The sequence below is a fragment of the Bos taurus genome, chromosome 9 (assembly GCF_002263795.3).
Source record: "Bos taurus isolate L1 Dominette 01449 registration number 42190680 breed Hereford chromosome 9, ARS-UCD2.0, whole genome shotgun sequence".
In the NCBI taxonomy this organism is placed as follows: domain Eukaryota; kingdom Metazoa; phylum Chordata; class Mammalia; order Artiodactyla; family Bovidae; genus Bos; species Bos taurus.
Window position 1 is genome coordinate 50,413,623 of NC_037336.1, and position 20,630 is coordinate 50,434,252.

Genomic DNA, 20,630 nt, shown 5'->3' on the forward strand with positions numbered 1-20,630 from the left:
ATAATAATAATGTAGTCATTAAGCATAGTCAAGGACCTTCAGTTCTTTCTCAAGGGCTGTAGATAATTCTGAACCATATCCTATGAGCTATCTTATAGATACCAAAGCACCAGATGATGTTAACTACATGATAACCAGACTAGTACCCAGGACTTGAGCTGCCACAATTCCGAGAACTGACAACAGAGAAATGGGAACAAGCGCACCCTGCAACTGAAGAATGCTGCTGCGGCTGCTGCTAAGTCGCTTCAGTCGTGTCCGACTCTGTGCGACACCATAGACGGCAGCCCACCAGGCTCCCCCATCCCTGGGATTCTCCAGGCAAGAACACTGGAGTGGGTTGCCATTTCCTTCTCCAATGCATGAAAGTGAAAAGTGAAGTTGCTCAGTCGTGTCCGACTCTTAGCGACCCCATGGACTGCAGCCCACCAGGCTCCTCTGTCCATGGGATTTTCCAGGCAAGAGTACTGCAGTGGGGTGCCATTGCCTTCTCCACAACTGAAGATTAACTGTACCTAAAACAACCAAGATGATGCTAGTCAGACCACTGATGACCAATTTTAAGATGACTATTAGAGATGACTGTGTTGTTTCTGCATGTTGCCCTCTCCCACCCCTCCCCCGCCAACTCTGCCTATAAATGTTCTCACCCCCTGCTTATCAGGGGGGGGAGTCAGCCTTTGGACGGATATCCGCCACCCTCCCCCCACACAGTTGCCAGCATCTGAAATAAAGCAAACTTTCTTTTCCACCGACCTGGCCTGTTCACTGGCTTTTGAGTGGGCGAGTAGCCAGAACCCCCATGCATACCTTTCGATAACAGCTTTACAATAAAATACAAGGTAACGTTATCGAGTAAACTATTTATTTTTTTAAAATAATACAGATAGTTAAAAAAATAGCATACTAAATTTCATTACGTAAATCCAGCAATAATACTAACATCACATCCTACTCAACAGCAGAATCTTAAATCTCTTAAGCTATATTTTGAAGCGTGAAGTATAAAATCTTGTGAAAATGTTTTCAGGGACAAAAAAAAACGTATAAAATATTTTACTCATTTGTTTATGCTCTTTGTGTTGGTTCCTATAAAAAGGTGCCGTGATACCACTAGTCCCTCCAGGACACCCTGGTTTCTCCCTCTTCTCCTCCTAACACCTCACCCCCACCTCTCCTTCCACGTGGCTTCCATCAGATTATCTTCTCACAAGGAATATGCATTTCTCACTGTTCTAAATGCTTTTCTTGAGTCTTGATTCATTTTCTTTCCATTTCTGATTCTACTACTCCACCAACCCTTTTATCTATGTGTCTGGTGTCCAAACTCATCAAGAATCGTGACTTAATGGGTTGGTTAGGAACCATTCAATATGGGGTTCTGTCTCTTTGGGGCAGAGTTTTCAATGCTACTTGTAAGCTAGTGTTACAGATACAGTATGGTCTGGCTTCACCTGGAAGCTTGTTAGAAATGCAGAATCTCAGACCTCTCCCCAGAACTCCTGAGTCAGAATTTGCATGTTAACAAGATCCCCAGTGACTCATATACACGGTAATGTTTGAGAAACACTGACCTAATTGCCCCTTTTGATCACTGTGGCAGATTCCCAGATGACTCGTATACAAGGTTTGGGAAGCACTGATTGAGTTGTCCCTTGTCATATTGTTATGACCAGGCTGCAGAGTCACATGATAGGGACATAGCACTGGCTGTGCAAGGAACTAAGTCTACCTTTCTCAAAAGGTGATAGCGCAACAGGAAGGCATGTTTGAGGCTTTGTAGCCATCGGATTTAGACGTGGTTCAGAAGACTGAGACACAGCTGCTAAGCTGCTGCTAAGTCACTTCAGTCGTGTCCGACTCTGTGCGACCCCATAGACAGCAGCCCACCAGGCTCCCCCGTCCCTGTGATTCTCCAGGCAAGAACACTGGAGTGGGGTTGCCATTTCCTTCTCCAATGCATGAAAGTGAAAAGTGAAAGTGAAGTCGCTCAGTCGTGTCCGACTCTTAGCGACCCCCTGGACTGCAGCCTACCAGGCTCCTCCATCCATGGGATTTTCTAGGCAAGAGTACTGGAGTGGGGTGCCATTGCCTTCTCCGACTGAGACACAGACTAATGTCTTAAAGAAGAAATACCATGGACAGCGCTCGACCACTGGTCCTTGGGATGAGAGCCTTTGTAGGCGGTGGAAAGCCCAAACAAAAGGCAGCTGGTGTGAGACATACTGGGTTTGTCTCTATCATTACTGGGCTCTGGGAATTGAAATTGTTACTTTACCTCTCTGAGCCTCAGTTTTCTCATTTGTAAAACAGGGATGCCAGTACTCCTTTAATACATAGTTTTGGCAAGTTACTGAAAAATGTATCATTAGACAAATAGGTGTTCAATAAATGTTAGCCCCTTCCTCTTTTTTTTTTCTTTTTTGTCTTGTAATAACTTAGTAGTTAGTAAAATAAGGTCTTTGAAAAAGTAAAAATAAAAAGATGCCTATAGCTTGGAGTTAATGTCCATAGTTATGATGCCAAGGCTGTCAGAATTGGTACTGGTGGTGGGGGTGTGGAGTAAAGAGTGTGCCCACTCTCGCTGTCAAGGTCTTCATATTGTATCATTACCTGAAGGAGCTCTGGAAGGGGAGCTGGAGGACAGATGTGCTCAGATCACCTCTCTATATCTTCACCCTGCAGTGCGGGGAGTGGGAGGCTGCACAGGCACTTGGGCTTGAGCCTGGGATCTGGCTTCACACAGGGGCCTCTGAGGAGCCCTTGACTGGGAATCAGTCTCCTCAGTTAACCCAGCTGTGTTCACTCCCCCGCTGGGTGTTAATTATACTACCACCCTGGGGGCTGAGGCACTGCCCCTGAGACACAGGCTCCCTTCTCTCTTTGACTGGATTGCACCCCTTTGTGGTGCAGCCTTTCCATCTACAGCCCTGTCTGATTTTGCACAAAGAGCTGGCTAAGGCTTGCATCGCTGCTGAGACTTTAACTCTAGCGGGTTTTCTTGTTTCTTCAAGCTTTGTTCTACATACTTATGCCAAACTTTTGCTCAACTTAGGTCTGTTGACTTCTTAGATCCTACTCTACCTTCTTTCACCTTTATTTGAGCCTGAATTCCAATACTCTTTTCTATGCTATGAATCTAAAAGCTAATTTTAATCTGCATCAGATCATTTAAGATTATATTTTAACTTCTGTTACAGGATTTTATTTTACCTGCACTTGCTTTTAGTGGCTTCCCTTGTGGTTTAGTTGGTAAAGAGTCTGCTGTAGGAGACCTGGGTTTGATCCCTGGGTCAGGAAGATCCCCTGGACAAGGAAGTGGCAACCCACTCCTTGCCTGGAGAATTTCATGGACAGAGGAGCCTGGTGGGCTACACTCCATGGGGTCACAAAGAGTGACTAATTTTCACTTTCACACCTGCTTTTTAAAGATATTCATGTCAGGGAATTCCCTGGTGGTCCAGGGCTTAGGAATCCACACTTCTACTGCTGAGGGCTCAGGTTCAACCTCTGGTTGGAGAACTAAGATCCCACAAGCTATGTGACTCAGCAGGCCCCCGCCCCCCCCCCCTCCCCCTGCAAAAAAAGACATTTACTTCAGAGTAGCTCTGAAAATTTAAACCATACTTGAACCAAAGGCCAGATAATGCTCATAATTATCTGGTACTCCCAGGACCACAGCAGTGGCCAGCGGCCTCCATGAGTGGGTGTGTAGGTCTGCTGACAAGAGCAGCTGTGAGAGTGCAATGCATTCTGTGGATCCCAATATTAAATTTCATCTAGTTTCTAACTTGCTTTCCGGGTACAGGGTTTGCCAGTGCTGATTCTCTCTTTTGCCTTCCATATTCCTCCCTTCAAGGTAATTTACCCCCATCCTTGTGGCTGGACTCAGACTCAGGCGAATAATTAGGGGGATATTAAATGTTGGCCCAACATGTAAAGAGAGCAAAGGCTGAGTGCCACGTGAGAAGGACACAGAAAAACAATGGAGAATCCCTGATGCCAGAGCTCCTTGTCCCGTCTCTGCACCCGAGCTTTTCTGCCCTGATCCCACTGCTCCCCATTCTGCTTCCTAGGCAGCCAGCCTCCTGGTCCTCTCCTAGAATGTGGTCTGGTGACAACTTCTGTCTCTCCAGCAGGCCCTTGACTCCCACTCCTTGCAACCTGTTCATGAAAGGTTCCACCTCCAACCACACGTTCTGCTTCTTTCTGAGAGGTCACCTAAATGGCTACCTCGGTGATCTGTTCCAGTCCTTCCTGTGCAAGTGTGCTTGGGCCCCAGCCTAGCCAGCCCCTCCCCTTTTCTGGTTGGGACTGACAACACGCCCGGATTTTATTAGCTATATGGCAGCACTCACTTGGAGAAGGAAATGGCAACCCATTCCAGTACTCTTGGGTGGAAAACCCCATGGACGGAGGAGCCTGGTAGGCTGCAGTCCATGGGGTTGCTAAGAGTTGGACACGACTGAGCCACTTCACTTTCACTTTTCACTTTCATGCATTGGAGAAGGAAATGGCAACCCACTCCAGTGTTCTTGCCTGGACAATCCCAGGGACGGGGGAGCCTGGTGGGCTGCCGTCTCTGGGGTCGCACAGAGTCGGCGGACATGACTGAAGCGACTTAGCAGCAGCACTCACTGCCTATTCTAAATGGCTGGCGTGGTAGGGGAAGTATCAACAGAAAGGGGGAGTCCCCCCTTCACTCCAATCTCCCCTCCCTCATACAAAAGCTTAGATTCCTATATCCATCCATTCATCCTAAGAGTGATAACCCCTACTACTTGAATTTTTTTCAGTTCCTTTTAACAATTTTAAACTGTCCATGCTCTTGCTAAAATTTGTGTGTACATCCTACACTTCTATGAAGCGCGACCCTGTTCTTAGCACGAATGAACTTTTAAAAATAAAGTTAAAGGCAAAAACAATTCAACACACGCGCACACACACACGTTTGACAGATTTTCTGCACCGAAAAGGAAAAACACCACTCCCCCCGCCCACTGCCCCTCCCCGGGCCCACCCTGCTCCATCCCTAAGTTCCCTGATAATGATTTCCAAGGGGAAAGACTAGGACTTGGGCTGTGTCTCTCAGAGGGTAAGTCTCTCTAGGATACACTTTTGTAAGGGTACACTTTTGCTGTTGTTAAACCAAACATCTCTCCGGGGGCACATGGCCAAGACCCAGGTAACCGTGTACTGTGATAAGAGTGTTTTTATAAGTTCTGCAAAGACACGGCGCTTTCCCGATGGCCAGAACAATGTAATTCGCGACCTGGCCCGGGCCCTGGTCCCCGGCTCGCGCGGGGCGGTGTCTCGGGGGAGCTCCGCGCGGCCCCAGGTGAGTTCTGCGCGCGCCCCGCTCTCGCGCTCGCGGGAGGGGCTGGAGCGGAGGCGGAGGACAGGCCGCGGGGTGCGGGCGGGGGGACGGAGATCCGGGCCCGACTGCAGCTTCCTCCGAGCGGAGCCGCATTTCCAGCCACCTCCGCAGCCCTGCCCTCGCGCGCCGAGCCGTTCGCGGCCGTGCCGCCTGGAGGCGCGGAGCCCGCCCGGCGCGCCCAGCCCTGCAGCTCCGGCCGGGGCGGAGGCCGCCGGACCGCGGAGATGCGGGGCGGGGGCAGGGCGCGGGGTAGGTGACTTTATCCCGCCTCTGTTTCCCTGCCCCGGGGAGCAATGACATCACGCGGCCTTCTCCCGGCGCCGACACAAAGAGCGGCGCGGAGAGGCCGCTGCGGGGGGAGCCGGCGGCCGCCGCTGCCGCCCAGGGCCCCCGGGCCCCGCCGGCCAGGCCCGCCGCCCGCGGCCCGCGCCCTCCCTCCTCTGCCGCCGCCGCCGCCTCGGTCACCGCTGCCCGCGCCGCCCGCCACCCCAGCGCGCCGCTGAGCCCGCGCCCGGCCGCGCCGGCCCCTTCCCATGCGGGCGGCGCGGGCCCTGGGAGGGGCGCCCGCAGCCAGCCGCGCAGCATGCACTGGGGGGTTGGCTTTGCCTCGTCCAGGCCGTGCGTGGTGGATCTGAGCTGGAACCAGAGCGTCTCCTTCTTCGGCTGGTGGGCCGGGTCCGAGGAGCCCTTCTCCTTTTATGGGGACATCATCGCTTTCCCTTTGCAGGATTACGGTGGGATCATGGCAGGGCTGGGCTCCGATCCCTGGTGGAAGAAAACCCTTTACTTGACCGGGGGAGCTTTGCTGGCCGCAGCTGCGTATCTGCTCCACGAACTCCTGGTCATTAGGTGAGCCGGAGAGAGGGCCCCGCGCAGGGGCGCAGAGAGGGGCACCTGGCTAGGGCCGGGCCGGAGTGAGGGGGGACCCATGCCGGCCCCTTGGTCACGCTGCCCAAATGCCCGAGTCCTGTCCTTCTGTTTCGCCAGAAGACAGTCCGTGGTCACCCGGCCATGAGGGGCAGTTTCGAGTTGACAGGAGAATTAAACTGGTACCGGGAGGGGAAAACACTTGAATCCCTATCGTTTGGTGCTAAAGCAAAAATTCTCTGGGTTGTTATGGAGCATACTAGTATGTTATGAAGATCATAAGTGCAGTGTGTTTGCGACAATAGAAGTAGGCCCTGTAGAAATACTAAGTTACATTTTTATGAAACGCCCTGTTTGTTTATAGATGATCATGCTGGAATATTAACCACTCCTTAAAGGTTAGTTTTTCATTGTCCCTCCCCAAGTGTCACCATCATCAAAAGGCTGAAATTGCACAAGCTCCAGAGAGCTCTGGGTCCCTGTGAGGGATGCACAGCGGAGTGTGCGAGTTTGATGCAGCCTTAGCCCGGTTATCTGCTAACCTGGTATTTAAAGCTAAGCACCATCTTCAGGTTTAAATGCCATTGTTGTGCGAACAGTAGGGGATCTGAGGACTGAACGAGCACATGGGCGTGCACAGGAGTTGCCCAGTGCCGGAAACACTTGGATCTGCTGCCTGCCGCAGAATGTTTACAGGATTGACACGGAAATATCAGAAAATGGAGGCCCCGGCTGTTGGTACATTCAGCCGGACGCCAGATCTTTGAATAGAATAATACCGTAGGCTCCTGGGACTAGTGGTTTGGCTAATTGGTACAATTTATGGTTAAAATTTCCATGCGTTTTAGACCTCTGTCTCTAGGAGAGGACCAGGAAGAGCAGTTTTCAGTATCTCAAAATGTCCCTCTTGGCCAGTATTTTCTAAAGAGTGAGAAAATGTGTCTGCATGCCTTTTTCCCATGGGGAATCCTACACAATAGGTTTATAAACAAAGACAGTGATAGGTGACCTTTAAGGGGCCTGCAGGGATTCCAGGAGGACATTGTGACAGCCTAACAGGTATTTGGAAAATTTCTAGTCTCGGAGAGAGGAAATTATTTAGGTCTGGGGAAGTGTATTGGCTTGCATATTTAGCCATAATTGAGAAGTTTTACTTTAAGCTTATCATTGAATTCTCTGACTTAGCGCAGTGTCTTGAATATCGTTGAACCAAATTTTAAAAAAATTACATGAATCGTTTCCCTAGATTATTTTATATATTTGCCAGTTTTAGGACTCAATTTCAAGTTAGGTTTCAAGCTATATGAAAAACGAAAACATCTGTGCAAGTAACTAAAATGTCACCCACTTGTTCTGAAATTAGATACCTGTCCAAAGCCTTTTGAGGATCCTGAACCATGTGGCCTCTCACCAGTCTTCCACTCTGAGGATGGAGTGAGGCACAGCTTCGGGGGACTGAGTCTAAAACTTGCTTAAATGACCTTGCAGAAATGGGGAGGCGGGTAGGAGAACTCAGAGTTGACCCTGGGAGCAGGCCATACTGTGGTAGGTGTGGTTGCAACTCTCAAGAGCCCTCTGCCCACTTGGATACTTATTTGAGAAAGTATTTTTGGTCTTTGGTTTATTCACTTTTGTTTCTTGACAAAAGTTTATATTGAGTAGGGAAGCCCTGTTGTAATGCAAATAATAAATAATTGCCCATTTTTGAGCCCTTAGTAGCGGGCTCTGCTTAGAAGTGCTTTACCTTCCTGATTGTGTTTCGCCTCCTCCTCTGCCACTACCATTGACTGCTTGATCTCCACTTCGTAGATGAGGACATTCCAGCTGAGGGAGGTTAAGCGATTTGTCCGAGAGCACGCAGTAAGAGTAGTGGGATCCAGGTTCAAATCTGAGAATGTGTGTCTCCAGCGCCCACACTGTTACCACTTTCTCCTAACAAGCACTGATTTGGGAGTAAGTTTTGATGGTAGAAAGAAAGCAGAATTGGGGCAGTTCCCAGGGAAGACAAGCCTGTGGCAGCGACCTGAGTTTTTGACAACTGCTAAGGGCACGGAAGGGATAGGGAAAGAAGACCCAGGAAAGTGGGGCACTGAGATTCGGAGGTTACAGGATAGAGACCGTACCTTGATGGGAAATCCGAGTTTCAGTTGTCAGTGTAGTTTAGGCAAAAACTCAGAACAGTCTGAAATACATGGGATGGAAAACCCATCTTGCAATGGCTACACTGTCTGAGTTTATTGGCAATCGTAGTCTTCACCGCTGCACTTGGATTTCCTGCTGTGTTGACTTAACCATAATCTATGGGTACATCTCCAGAGTGGATAGTAAAGTTGACAGGTGAGAATTATTTAGGATGTTTACTTAATGAGTACCGTATAATAACTAAAGCAGGTACTTTGGATTTTTCTCGTATTTTTCCCATCATGGTATTTTTAAAGAAATACAGTCCCAGTCCTTTACTTTATTCTCTCCTAGTGGAAAGAGACTTGCAGCTCTCCTGAATTCAGTCCAGCGTTTGGAAATGTGTTGTTTGTAAATTGTATGGTACCGAAATGACTTGTTACCCACACAACTTGTCTGCACTAGGCACAGGGGCTCAGCCTGCCCTAGAAAACTTAGAGAATCAGAGCAGCCCATGGGTCATGTGATGTCTGTAAACTAACAGCCCATCGACAGTACACAGAGGCATGGTCATCTGTGATACCCTTCACCATGGGAGTAGGGCTAGTCTTGCTGCTCGACAAGTGTTCTCTTGTACAGTCCTTATCATAAGGCCACTTTATGTCTAGAGTACCTGCTCCTTTGATCCCATGTTAGAGAGTTTCCTGATGTTGAGGGAGGGCTCTGGAGCCAGACTGGGTTCAAATTCATTCTGCCTTAAACCAACCATGTAACCTTGGACCCAAGAGTAAACTTGGTTACCCAGTGTGAAATGGAAATAATCTGTGAAGTAGGAATAATAATACTAGCCTTCCTCACAGAGGTGATTACATAAGTTAACATGTGACATGATTAGCAGAATCAGTTAACTGTCAAATCTACAGAGTCTGGCCTTATAGTGAGCATTGGCTAAAAGTTGGCCATCATTAGTTATTATAGGCTTTCATCAGAAAGTTCCAGGCTTGAGTGGTCTGAGTCAAACTGGCTACTTTAATAAAATTAACTGGGAAATTGCCCATTTTGGTGTAGTCGAACTGCTTGTGAGTTTGGGAACTAGAGTTATTAACAATTTGATCTTAAATTGATACTCCTTGGGCAAATTACTTAACCTCTCTGAACTTCAGTTTCCTTGTCTACTATAAAATATAAGTATGGTATAATATACTAAATTTAGGGACTTCCCTGGTGGTCCAGTGGTTAGGGCTCTGTGCTTCCAATGAAGGGGGCTTGGGTTCAAACCTTGGTCAGGGAACTAAAATCCCACATGCTGTGTGGTGTGGCCAAAATAAATTTTTTCTAAGTACTAAATTTAAGCTATAATGATATTCACTCTATGGTGTTACTGTCAGAATGAAATAATATATATAATGTCCACAAAGTCATTGGCATATGCTAGTCGCATCCATTTTTATTATGATAGGGCCCAAATTAACCATCAGAATTAGGTTGTTCTGGCCAATGGGCAGGGAATTTTATGCTTATCTTTTCTTCTTTCAGTTCTTTAATTTTTGCCTGGCTGAATTTATATGAACTTACTCTGACTTGAATTACTTGACTGGACAAGATCAGTTAATTGTCAAATCTACAGTTTGCATTTTCTAGAAACATAGTCTAAATGGCTTCTTAACTTTAATATCTGACCTCCCAAACATCTCATCTAAATGAAAAAGTTTGTTTTATAGCAAGTATTGTCAAGAGGCAGCAAATATTTTTATTCTTTTGACTAGTATTTTCAAAATGAGTTGTTTTTAACTCTTTAAGCAGGAATGACACTCACATGCTAAACTTCTCCAAGACAGTTTGTTTTTCTGGAGATTCTGCAGGAAATGGGCATCCTTGTGAAGCTGATACGAAGAGCCTGCCCTTACTTGCTTGGGGAGAAGGATGTGTGGGATTAAACTGGGAACAGTGTGAGAGAACCCGAGGCTCAGGGAATGCCAAGGAGGAAGAGTGAGGTTTATCTGACTCAGAAATGGTTGGGTAGAGTGAAAGATGGAGGTTGCAAAAGTTTCCGAATATGGTGTATGAGTGGCGCTGTGTGGAATGAGATTTTGTTCCTTAAGGGGATAAGACCATATCTCTTTGAATGAGAATGAAGTCCACGGCTGGTACATAGTGTTTGGCAGCCACCAAAGGTTTACAGATACTGTCTTATTTAGTCCTCACGATGAAGGAGGCAGAATTGGTATGGTCCTCACTTTCCACCTGAGAGTGTAGACGAGGTCTCAGGTGACATAGCTAGTAGGAAGTAGGGATTGCACTTGACCCTACGTGTCCAGAAGTAGAGTCCAGCATTCCTTCTACTACATGGCGGCTGTTGAAAAGCTGTACCAAGAAAGTCCTCATCACCCAGAGAAGTAGCCAAAGGAAAAGATAGGTGTGTGGATGAGAAAGAAGAAAGGGAAAAGGTGGAGGTTCGGGGGTATATGCTGTGTGGTGAAAGTGTGGAGCCTTGAAGGGAGAGAGGAGGAGAGAGCACCCAGAGGGTAGGTTCCTGGGCACCACGGGTGAAAAGCCAGGGGAGGGCACTAATGGTTTGGAAGAGGGATCAGCAGAGTCGAGTCTCAGGTTCCCTGCAGACTTGAGTCATGGCAGAGCAGATCTGCACTGTTCCTCTGAGGTCCTGTGGGTGAAGAGACTGCTTCAAGGTACAGACTCATAGTCGAGAACGTAGGTTCTGACTACACGGTTTAATCCAGGGTCTGCCATTTACTAGCAATGGGACTTTGGGTAAGTTTATCGTCTGTGCCTCAGTTTCCTCATCTACAAAACATAGATAATAGTGGTACTGATCTCATAAGGTTATTGTGAAGATTAAATGAGATAATACCTGTGAAGCCCTTAGAACAATGCCTGATGCACAGTAAGCACAGAATACCTTTTTTTTTTAATCCATCCAGCTTGTCCCTGGCAGGTAGATGTAGCCAGGAGAAGAGGTGGACCTATCCCAGAAAGTATACCTCCATAGGTTACAGGTGCTAGAGAGAGGGTGACATATAGTTACTCCCCTGAGCCCACGCTGTGAGCCTGTGTCGTCATGGTAACAGCAGACTTTGTGAGGTTCTCTTGTGTTTTGACCAAGCTTTCCCCCTCAAAGTGCTTCTGGGTGAGGTAAGGCCCTGTGACAAACAGATGTATTTATTCCTTGAGGAGCTGCACCTAGCAGGGACCTCTGAGGAACTAAGGGAATCACATGTATAACACATGGATTGTTCTTTTTTTCTGTTTTGGTTTTGACAGGAAACAGCAAGAGATTGACTCCAAAGATGCTATTATTTTGCATCAGTTTGCAAGACCTAACAATGGTGTCCCCAGTTTATCTCCTTTCTGTTTGAAAATGGAAACTTATTTAAGGATGGCTGACTTACCCTATCAGGTACTTGCGTGCAAATATGTTTTATCCTCGTGGCAGCAGTATTGGCTGGCAAGGCAGGGTGGTGGGTGATGGGCGGAGGGGAAGTACTTACTCTCACAGTGGGGCAAGGGTTCGCTCTTGGTGCCAGAGGAAGTGGATATGAAGCAGCAGTGCCCAGTTCTTAGTAGATGCTCAGGAAACTTAGTTCCAGTCTTTTGATTTTTATATCCAGTTTAATGAGTGATCTCATTAAATCCAGAAGGGTCTGGATTTTTCATAGGTTTCAGGCAGGGACCATGTTATTTTTCTCCTGACAAAGAGTATTCTTTGGTTAATAGTGTGGATAGGCCTGCTGGGCGGCTGTAAATAAAGGTGGGCCTGACATGGTTCTTTCCTTTAGGTTTCTATTTATTGAAAAAATTGTATTTATCTCTCATGAATCTTGGGGGCAGAGGATCCAGCAGGCCACCAAGGAGATATTTGCAGATTTTGTGAGTTTTTCCCCTGGAACTTTTCGCATTCTCTTTGGGTGATTGTCAGCGAAACACTTGCTTATTTCAGCCTTAGAGAGGGAACGGAGGAATGAATGCATTGAAAATATACATGTTTTTCTGAGTAAGGCTGGAACTGTCTCACAGATTTGACAGGCTGTGTTTTCATTGTTGTTCAGTCATATTTTTTTAAATTCCCTTATGATTTTCTTTTTCACTTAATTTCTAGCCATAGGCATCAGAAAAAAACAAACTTCAATTTTGTTATTTTTTTTTTAATTTTATGGTCACAGCAGGTAGTCTTTGTGATATGAATTCCTTGGAATTAACTGACACTTTAGCTTAGTGTATGGCTACTTGTTACAAACGTTGAGAATAGAGACATTCTCTGAGAGCAGAGCTCTTTTTATATACTTGTTTGAGCATGTTTAGTGTATCATTTAGAACCGTTATATCTGTTTATTTTTTGTCTGCCTCCTCTAGCAGTTTCTGGAAGGACTGAGTTAAAATATTCAAGTATATTTTTTGATTTGTCTCTTTCTTGTCATTCTGTCTATTCTGCCTTTAGGTAAGAGTATGTATATATTCAAGGTTATATTGTTTAGGGCCATATGATATGAAAGATTACATCTTTTACTGTTTTATTTCTTTTTCTGGTATATAGCACCCATCTCTGTCCCTTATGAATTTTTTAACCTTGAGTTATGTATTATCAGATATTCAGATTGAGTCTCCAGCTTATTTGCCTGGAATATCTTTCTTCATCCTCTTTCTCTATTTTTTTTTTTTTTTTTGTATTTGTCTCTTGTAGGCAATGTATTAGTTATAACCAATTGGAGAGTCCTTAATTGGTGAGTTTAATCCATTTTTACTTGTAATGATTATTTTATTAGGACATATTTCTAACATCTTTAATATTCTTTTCCTCCCTCTACTTTTTTTTTTTCACTTTCTGCTGTCTAATAGGTAAAATTTTTTTTCTTGTCATTTAAAATAAATCTATTTTTGTTCTTATGGCAGTTGCTCTTAAGATTCAAATTCGTGTTTATTTATCCGTACTCACTTCTTATACATGTCAGAATCTGTGTTTGCCCTCTAATGATACAAGTCTGCTAGTAGGTTCATGTTAGTCTTGGGCTTCTTTCTTTTCAGGGCTCATTCCAGGTGTGTTGCTATTACCTCATGTTTTAAATCTGGAATTCTGGAAATCCTTTCTCTTTTTATAGTCCTTTTTTTGGCTAAGAAAACTTACCAAGTTATTTGACTAGCCTTATTTCCCATATGTCTTATCCTACAAGATTTATTTATGTTTTTCTATGAGTACTTCTTTGATGAATATTTTGAGTGAGCCTTTATGGGGCAGACCTTCAGTGGATTTGCATGCCCCAGAACGTCTTTATTATGCTGCACTTTTGATACATCTGTGTCCAAAGTTCTTTTCCTTTGGTGCTTTAAAAATATTACTCCATTGTCTTTTTGCATTGATGTTGCTGCTGATAAGTCTGATGTTCATCCGGTTCTCTTTCTTTCTTTTTGGAAGTTTTTAGAACTTGCATTTACGCTCGACTCTTTTTTTTTTTTTTTAATATCTATTTATTTGGCTGCACCATGTCTTAATTGTGGCAGACGAGACCTTTTAGTTGAGGCATGTCGGATCTAGTTCCCTGACCAGTGATCGAACCCGGGCCACCTGCATTGGGAACATGGAGTCTTAGCCACTGGACCACCAGGGAAATCCTTAATCTCAACATTCTTAACTATCATCATTCTCTGGCTTGGTGTGGATTTTTATGTATTTTCTTTGGTCCTTTATATACGCTTTTCATCTGAAGTCTTTAATCTCTTTTTAATTCTGAGAAACTATCTATGTTCTTCACGTATTTCTTTTTGTTTTTTATTTGTTTGTTTCCCCTTCTTCTTTCCTGTTCCTGATTATCTTGGAATCTGGATCCTGGAATCTCTGCTTTTATTTTCTGTTTCTCTGAACCTATCCTTTATCCTTTATTCTTTTCCTCTTCCTCCTTGGAGAATTCATTTTTCCGAGCTTCCATTGCATCCCTCTATTCTCTTCTTGTAACCATCCTACTATTTATCTCATCCATTGTGTTCAACTTTGCGTTTTTCTTCTATTTCCCCTTGGTTTGTATTACAGTCCCTTCCTTTATCCCTTGGAGGATATTTCTTATGCTCATTAATTAAATTAAATTAAATTGGTATTTCCCAATCATTCTGCCTTATGTTGTATATATTCAGTGTGCTGCCCTTGTCTTAGTTACTGTACCCCTTAGATGTCTAGTTAATTTGGTTTGAGATCTCCTCTTTCCAGGGATGTTAGCTTCCCTGCCCAGGACTTTGCACTGGGAAAGGTCTAAAGCTTAAGATGCAGGCTGTGTGCCTCCGAAGGAATATAAGTAAAGTAGGGAGGTGAGCCCCAGGCATCCCCACACCACTGAGATTCCTCCAGTTTGCTGCATTTCCTTCAGATGATCAAGGTTCAACATTAAGCTCTTACAAAGTAGTAGCATTGGGAGGGGTGGTCTTAGCAGGAAGCAGAGCAGCTGGGAGGTTAGAGAAGAAGTCCCTCATCTAGCCAAGCTTTTGGTTGCCCTGCTAATGATATTACTCCTCCGAGTCCTACCTCCCAGTGGCCTATGCTTTCTGAGCTCGTTTCTCTACAGAGAAGGCATGTGGGATGGAGGGGTGTGGCACTGATCTTCCTAAGGCAGGGCTGGGAGAGTTGAATGAAATGCTCAGTTTGGTCACTGGTCCTCTGGGAATATGACACTGAACCTGGATTTCAGTCTGGAGATCTGGGAGAGCAGAAGGTGCTGGAAAAGATTGAAGGCAGGAGGAGAAGGGGACAACAGAGGATGAGACGGTTGGATGGCATTACCAAGTCGATGGTCATGAGTTTGAACAAGCTCTGGGAGTCAGTGATGGACAGGGAAGCCTGGCATGCTGCAGTCCATGGGGTCGCAGAGTCGGACATGACTGAGCAACTGAACTGAAGGTGATCCAGGTCTTAGACTCACAGAGGGTCTTTGTAAGTGGAACTGGAATGCAGGGGGTGAGTCTGGACAGAGAGGCAGGGAGATTATTCAGGATTTTGGAAGCCAGCAATGGAGGAGAAAATAGCAAAAGACCCCACAAGGCTTGATCATTGTTCAATTGGATTTGAAAGACCCTTGTTTAGCTCGGTGTGGACAGTCAGTGCTTGAAGGTGTGTGTCACTGAGGGACTCCCATTGGAGGGAGAGACTGCTCCCCAGCGGCTGCTTGCCACTGGTCCCTCATCACTATGACCGCTTTTGGACATGAGGGCCCAAACCTGAATTTTCTGCTCTGTGGCCTCTCCTGGCTTTCTATATTTCCTGTGCCCCCCATCCTTGATGAAGTCATCCTGTGGGCAATGGTGTGGCAGCTGCCACGCTGTGTTACCTTTTCCTTCCCTGGTGGCTCAGACAGTAAAGAATCCACCTGCAATGTGGGAGACCTGGGTTTGATCCCTGGGTCGGGAAGATCTCTTGGGGAAGGGAATGGCAACCCACTCCAGTATTCTTGCCTGGAGAATCCCATGGACAGAGGAGCCTGGTGGGCTACAGTCTATGGGATCACAAAGAGTTGGACACTAACACTTTTCTTTTAAAAGAAAGAAGGTAGATGATACCATTTTTTTTTAAATTATTTATTTTTGCCTACACTGGATCTTCACTGCTGTACATGGGTTTTCTCTTGTTGTGGCTCCTGGGCTCTAGGGAGCAGGCTCAGTAGCTCTGGTGCATGGGCTTCGTTGCTCCATGGCATATGGGATCTTCCTGGATCGAATCTGTGTCTCTTGCATTGGCAGGAAGATTCTTCACCAGTGGACCACCAGGGAAGTCCTGCCCTTTCCTTGCTTGCCTTCAAGCCCTCAAGCTCTAAGTGCTCTACCAGCAGCCTAACCACCTCTGGTCATGTTTCAGGCTTCTGCTTTTCATTAGTATAGCTGGAGCAGCTGGACACACGCCTAGCTCTGAAGCCTGGAGAAACCTTCAAGAAGGGGACTGCTTACCCCTTCTAAAATTATTATTTCCTGTTAAGTTATATTTTTTATGAAAGGAGTGATATTGGAGTGTTTCTTCTGTGAGGTCTCTATGGAAAATAAATGAAGTGAGTGTTCATCGGGGTAGGTAACAGGAAGATGGTTTTATGATTTAGAAAGGGATGCTCTGATCCCGTCTTGGGGTGGGGGTGGGGATCCTTTGAGACCTTGTGCATCCTCAGTGAGGGTTTGTGTTGTTTCTGGTGGCGCCTGGGAAGTACTATTTGGGCTCTCTGCTTGGAGGATCAGTAGAGAGGTATTTTGTCATCAACCCAGGGAGCACTACCCTCTGCCCCTTCTTTGCCCTGTGCCTTTTAAAAAAAGATTAAAATGTCATGTTCCTAAGAGCATGACTTTATATTTGAAGCTTTTTTATTTTTTAATCGAAATGAGACAGGGATAAATATTTGATGACCATTAGTAGGAACTCACAAGGGTTTTCTTAAAAAGCCTGATGTATTAGTTGCAGTTGTTAGCTTTTTAAAATAAGAATATAAATATTGGTAGATGAATTTTTAAAACTTCATTTTGTTATAATTATAGATTCATAGGAAGTTACCAAAAAGATGTAAGGAGGTCCTGCAGATATGGTGATTTTTTTTTTTTTCAAAATGAAAACAGCTTTACCATTTGTTTTTTTTTATTACATTTGGATGACATGGCCCTTATAAGAATTTTAACAATTTCAACAAAGCGTCAGTGGAAAATGAAAATTGATGATATCTTACTAGCTGGAGATTATCATCACAAATACTTCTGAGCATCTTTCCATACTTGTTTTTAGACATACATACATACATAAAGGGCTTCCCTAGTGGCTCAGATGGTAAGAATCTGCCTGCAATGAGGGAGACCTGAGTTTGATCTCTGGGTCGGGAAGAGCCCCTGGAGAAGGGAATTGCTACCCACTTCAGTATTCTGGCTGGAGAATCCCATGGACAGAAGAGCCTGGTGGGCTACAGTCCATGGCGTCGCAAAGAGTTGGACACGACTGAGTGACTTTCACATAAAGATACCTGCATCATTTGCCATAACTGATTGTATAAGAAGCATGTATTTCACGCAATCCTTCTTTTTAAATCTGAGAAAGAAAAGAGAAGGAAATGGCTCTTTTTGAAACTCTCTGCTCTGGTTCTTGGCCCTAACTTCTAATGTTCTATTTGTTTGCTCTTTTTGTCTGTACACCACACTCCTGCCCTATACCACCCCACCATCTTTTTGTTTTGGAAATTTTCGGAGCTACAGACAAGTTAAAAGAATAGTATGTGAACATCCATATGCCCTTCCCCTAGACTCACCAATTGTTAACATGTTGCCTTCTTTCCTTTACTTCTTTTTATGTATACCTTTATGAAAAAAAATTTTAATGCAACATTTGAACATAAGCTGTAAGAATCTCAACACTTCACCCCTCCATACTTTAGGGTGTATCTTCAAAACAGAAGGACATTCTTCTACAAAACTATAGTGTGTAGTTATAAAGGGAAGTACTCAGATTTTTCCTTTCTGTGTAGGGGAAACCAGTCCCTCCCTACTGTGTGTTTCTCCCCATGAGTCTCCTTTGCGACTCACATGAAACGCTTCATTTCTGACACTTCTGGCCAAACATGAGGCCCACAGCAGTCAGTCCTCTCTGACACCAGCTGGACGTTGTTATTCAGTTGCTCAGTCGTGTCCGACTCTTTGTGACTTTGCGACCCTATGGACTGCAACACGCGAGGCTTCCCTGTCCATCACCATGTCCTGGAGCTTGCTCAAACTTATGTCCATTGAGTTGGTGAAGCCATCCAACTGTCTCATCCTCTGTCGACCCTGCCTTCAGCTGGACAGCCTACACTTTAGTTCAATCCTGACGCTACCCAGAGGCAGCATCAGATTCCCTGGGTTAAGTCCCACAAGACTGCCCCCTGGTTTAGATGCTAGTCGCAAGCCCAGATTGTCACCTGTGCTTCTGACCAACCGACTGTAGATCAGAGGTTCTAATGACCCCTCCTTAGGTTTGATTACTAGGCTAGAGCAGCTCACAGGACTCAGGGAAACACTTATGTTTACCAACTTACTGAAGGATTTGATAAAGGATACAGATGAACAGCTACATGAAGAGGGACATGTGGGAGGGTCCTGAGTAGGAACATCTGTTCTTGCGTATTTGGGAGTATCACCCTCCCAGTGTGGATGTGCTCACCGGCCTGGAGGCTCTTCAAGCCCCATACTTAGGGGATTTTGTGGAGGCTTCCTCAAGTAGTGTGCACATGTGTGCTAAGTCATTTCAGTCATGTCTGACTCTTTGTGACCCTGTGGCCCGTATGACCCTATGACCCTGTGGCCTGTAGCCCACCAGGCTCCTCTGTCCATGGGATTCTCCAGGCAAGAATACTGGAGTGGGTTGCCATGCCCTCCTCCAGGGGATCTTCCTGACCCAGGATTGAACCCGCATCTCTTAACATCTCCTGCATTGGCAGGTGGGTTCTATATCACTAGTGCCACCTGGGAAGTCCTCCTCAAGTATTTATGACCAGTTAATAACTCCATGTCCAACCCCTCTCTGCTCTCTAGAGGATGGGGGAGGAGGTTGAAAACGCTAAGCTTATAATTGTGACTTGGTCTTTCTGGTGACCAGTTTATCCAGGAGCCCACTCAGAGTCACCACCTCAGAACAAAAGGTTTTCCTCATGCTCTGAACACTTAGGGATTTATCAGGATTTTAGGAGCTCTGTGCTGGGAGCCAAGGGCAGAGACTAATGCATTTATTTCTTATTCACAATAATGGATGCATGAATTTTTTTTCAACGTGTTACATAATCCACAAAAGGTGCTAAAATTTAGCTCAAATTTACCCAGTGGGGGACCTTTCAAGATGGTTCCAGAGGTGCTGTGAATGTAATGGATATAAATTTAACTGAAAAGTTTGGGGCACTGTGGCCAGTGTAGCACGTCAAAGTTCCAAGATTGGGATTTCTCTGAAGGTTGCAAGTTCTCCATTTTGAAATGGGGATGGTGATGTCAATACTTCTGATAAAGGCACTCTGTCAAACACATTGTGTGCATTTTCTCATTTAATTTTAGCCACTGCTATTATCCTAACGGGCTTCCCAGGTGGCAATAGTGGTAAAGAACCTGCCTACTAATGCAGAAGGCATAAGAGACGTGGGTTCGATTCCTGGGTTGGGAACATCCCCTGGAGGAGGACATGGCAACCCACTCCAGTATTCTTGCCTGGAGAATCACATGGACGGAGGAGCCTGGTGGGCTACAGTCCACAGGGTCGAAAAGAGTCGGACACTACTGAAGCGACTTAGCGTGGCATAGCATATTATCCCAATTATATATAGATGAATCCAGGGGGATTAAGGGAGACCAGGGAGGTTCAAGGTCACACAGTGACTAAATGAGGGCACCAGAGTTTTAAACCCAAAGCCTATGGCTTTCACTGCTGTGCTAATAATGTAGTGTAAATGTAGATGCATTAATCTCATCTAGGACAGACTTGCAGGTGGAGACATCAGCTTGGCAAAGATAAAGAGGATTTACCTCTTCATCATTCTTCTCAAAACTACTTTCAGAAACTGTTGTTGGTGGGCCAGACTCCAATTGCCTAAATAAAATTAGACCAGAAGTTCTTTAATATGTTTAAGGAAGTTAAGAAATATTAAGTATTATTTAAAAATTATATAGATTTATTTTAAAAGGAATATAACATTCAGAAAAATTGAAATTCATGGAAAAAAGATTACCGTCATCTCACACTTAGTTTTACTGGGTTACTTTTGTGTCTCTTTTTAAAAATATTTTTTGAATTCATCTAATCTTTAGATATTTTCATAGTATCTCTAAAATGTTGTCTCCTGCTTCCTGGAGTAGGAAGTGGCAACCCGATCCAGTATTCTTGCTGGAAAATTCCATGGACAGAGAAGACTGGTGGGCTGCAGTCCATGTGGTCACAAAGAGTCGGACACAAACTGAGCGTGTGAACGTGCGCGCGTACACACACACACACACACACACACACACACACACACCCGCCACAAGAAAGCATATGTACAAGTCTTTGCATGGACATATGCTTTCTTTTCTCTTAGATAAACACCTAGGAGGGAAATGATTGGATTGAGTGGCAGGTGTGTACTTAACCTTTTAAGAAATTAACAAATGGTTTCAAAATGGTTGTACCATTTTACATTCCCATCAGCAATGTCTGAGAGTTCAGTTTCCTCCACAGGAACCAACATTTGGCTACTAGTCCGTAGTATCTGTGGAGAAGGCAATGGCACCCCACTCCAGTACTCTTGCCCGGAGAATC

At 45.2% G+C, this 20,630-nt stretch overlaps 1 protein-coding gene across 4 annotated transcripts in view; it reads left to right on the forward strand.

Moving 5' to 3' along the window:
* Positions 1–5,003: 5,003 nt before the first annotated feature.
* FAXC (failed axon connections homolog, metaxin like GST domain containing) overlaps positions 5,004–20,630 on the forward strand; it is a 77,960-nt gene continuing 62,333 nt past the window's right edge. The window contains exons 1-3 of one of the 4 annotated variants that reach the window (XM_024996971.2): positions 5,077–5,095; positions 6,105–6,226; positions 11,645–11,780. In XM_024996971.2, coding sequence (XP_024852739.1) covers positions 6,120–6,226; positions 11,645–11,780 — 243 coding nt within the window. In that variant the 5' untranslated portion in view covers positions 5,077–5,095; positions 6,105–6,119. Of the gene's footprint in view, positions 5,096–5,550; positions 5,627–5,655; positions 6,227–11,644; positions 11,781–20,630 lie in introns of those variants that run through there. The other 3 variants (XM_024996969.2, XM_024996972.2, XM_024996970.2) reach the window with 3 other exon arrangements.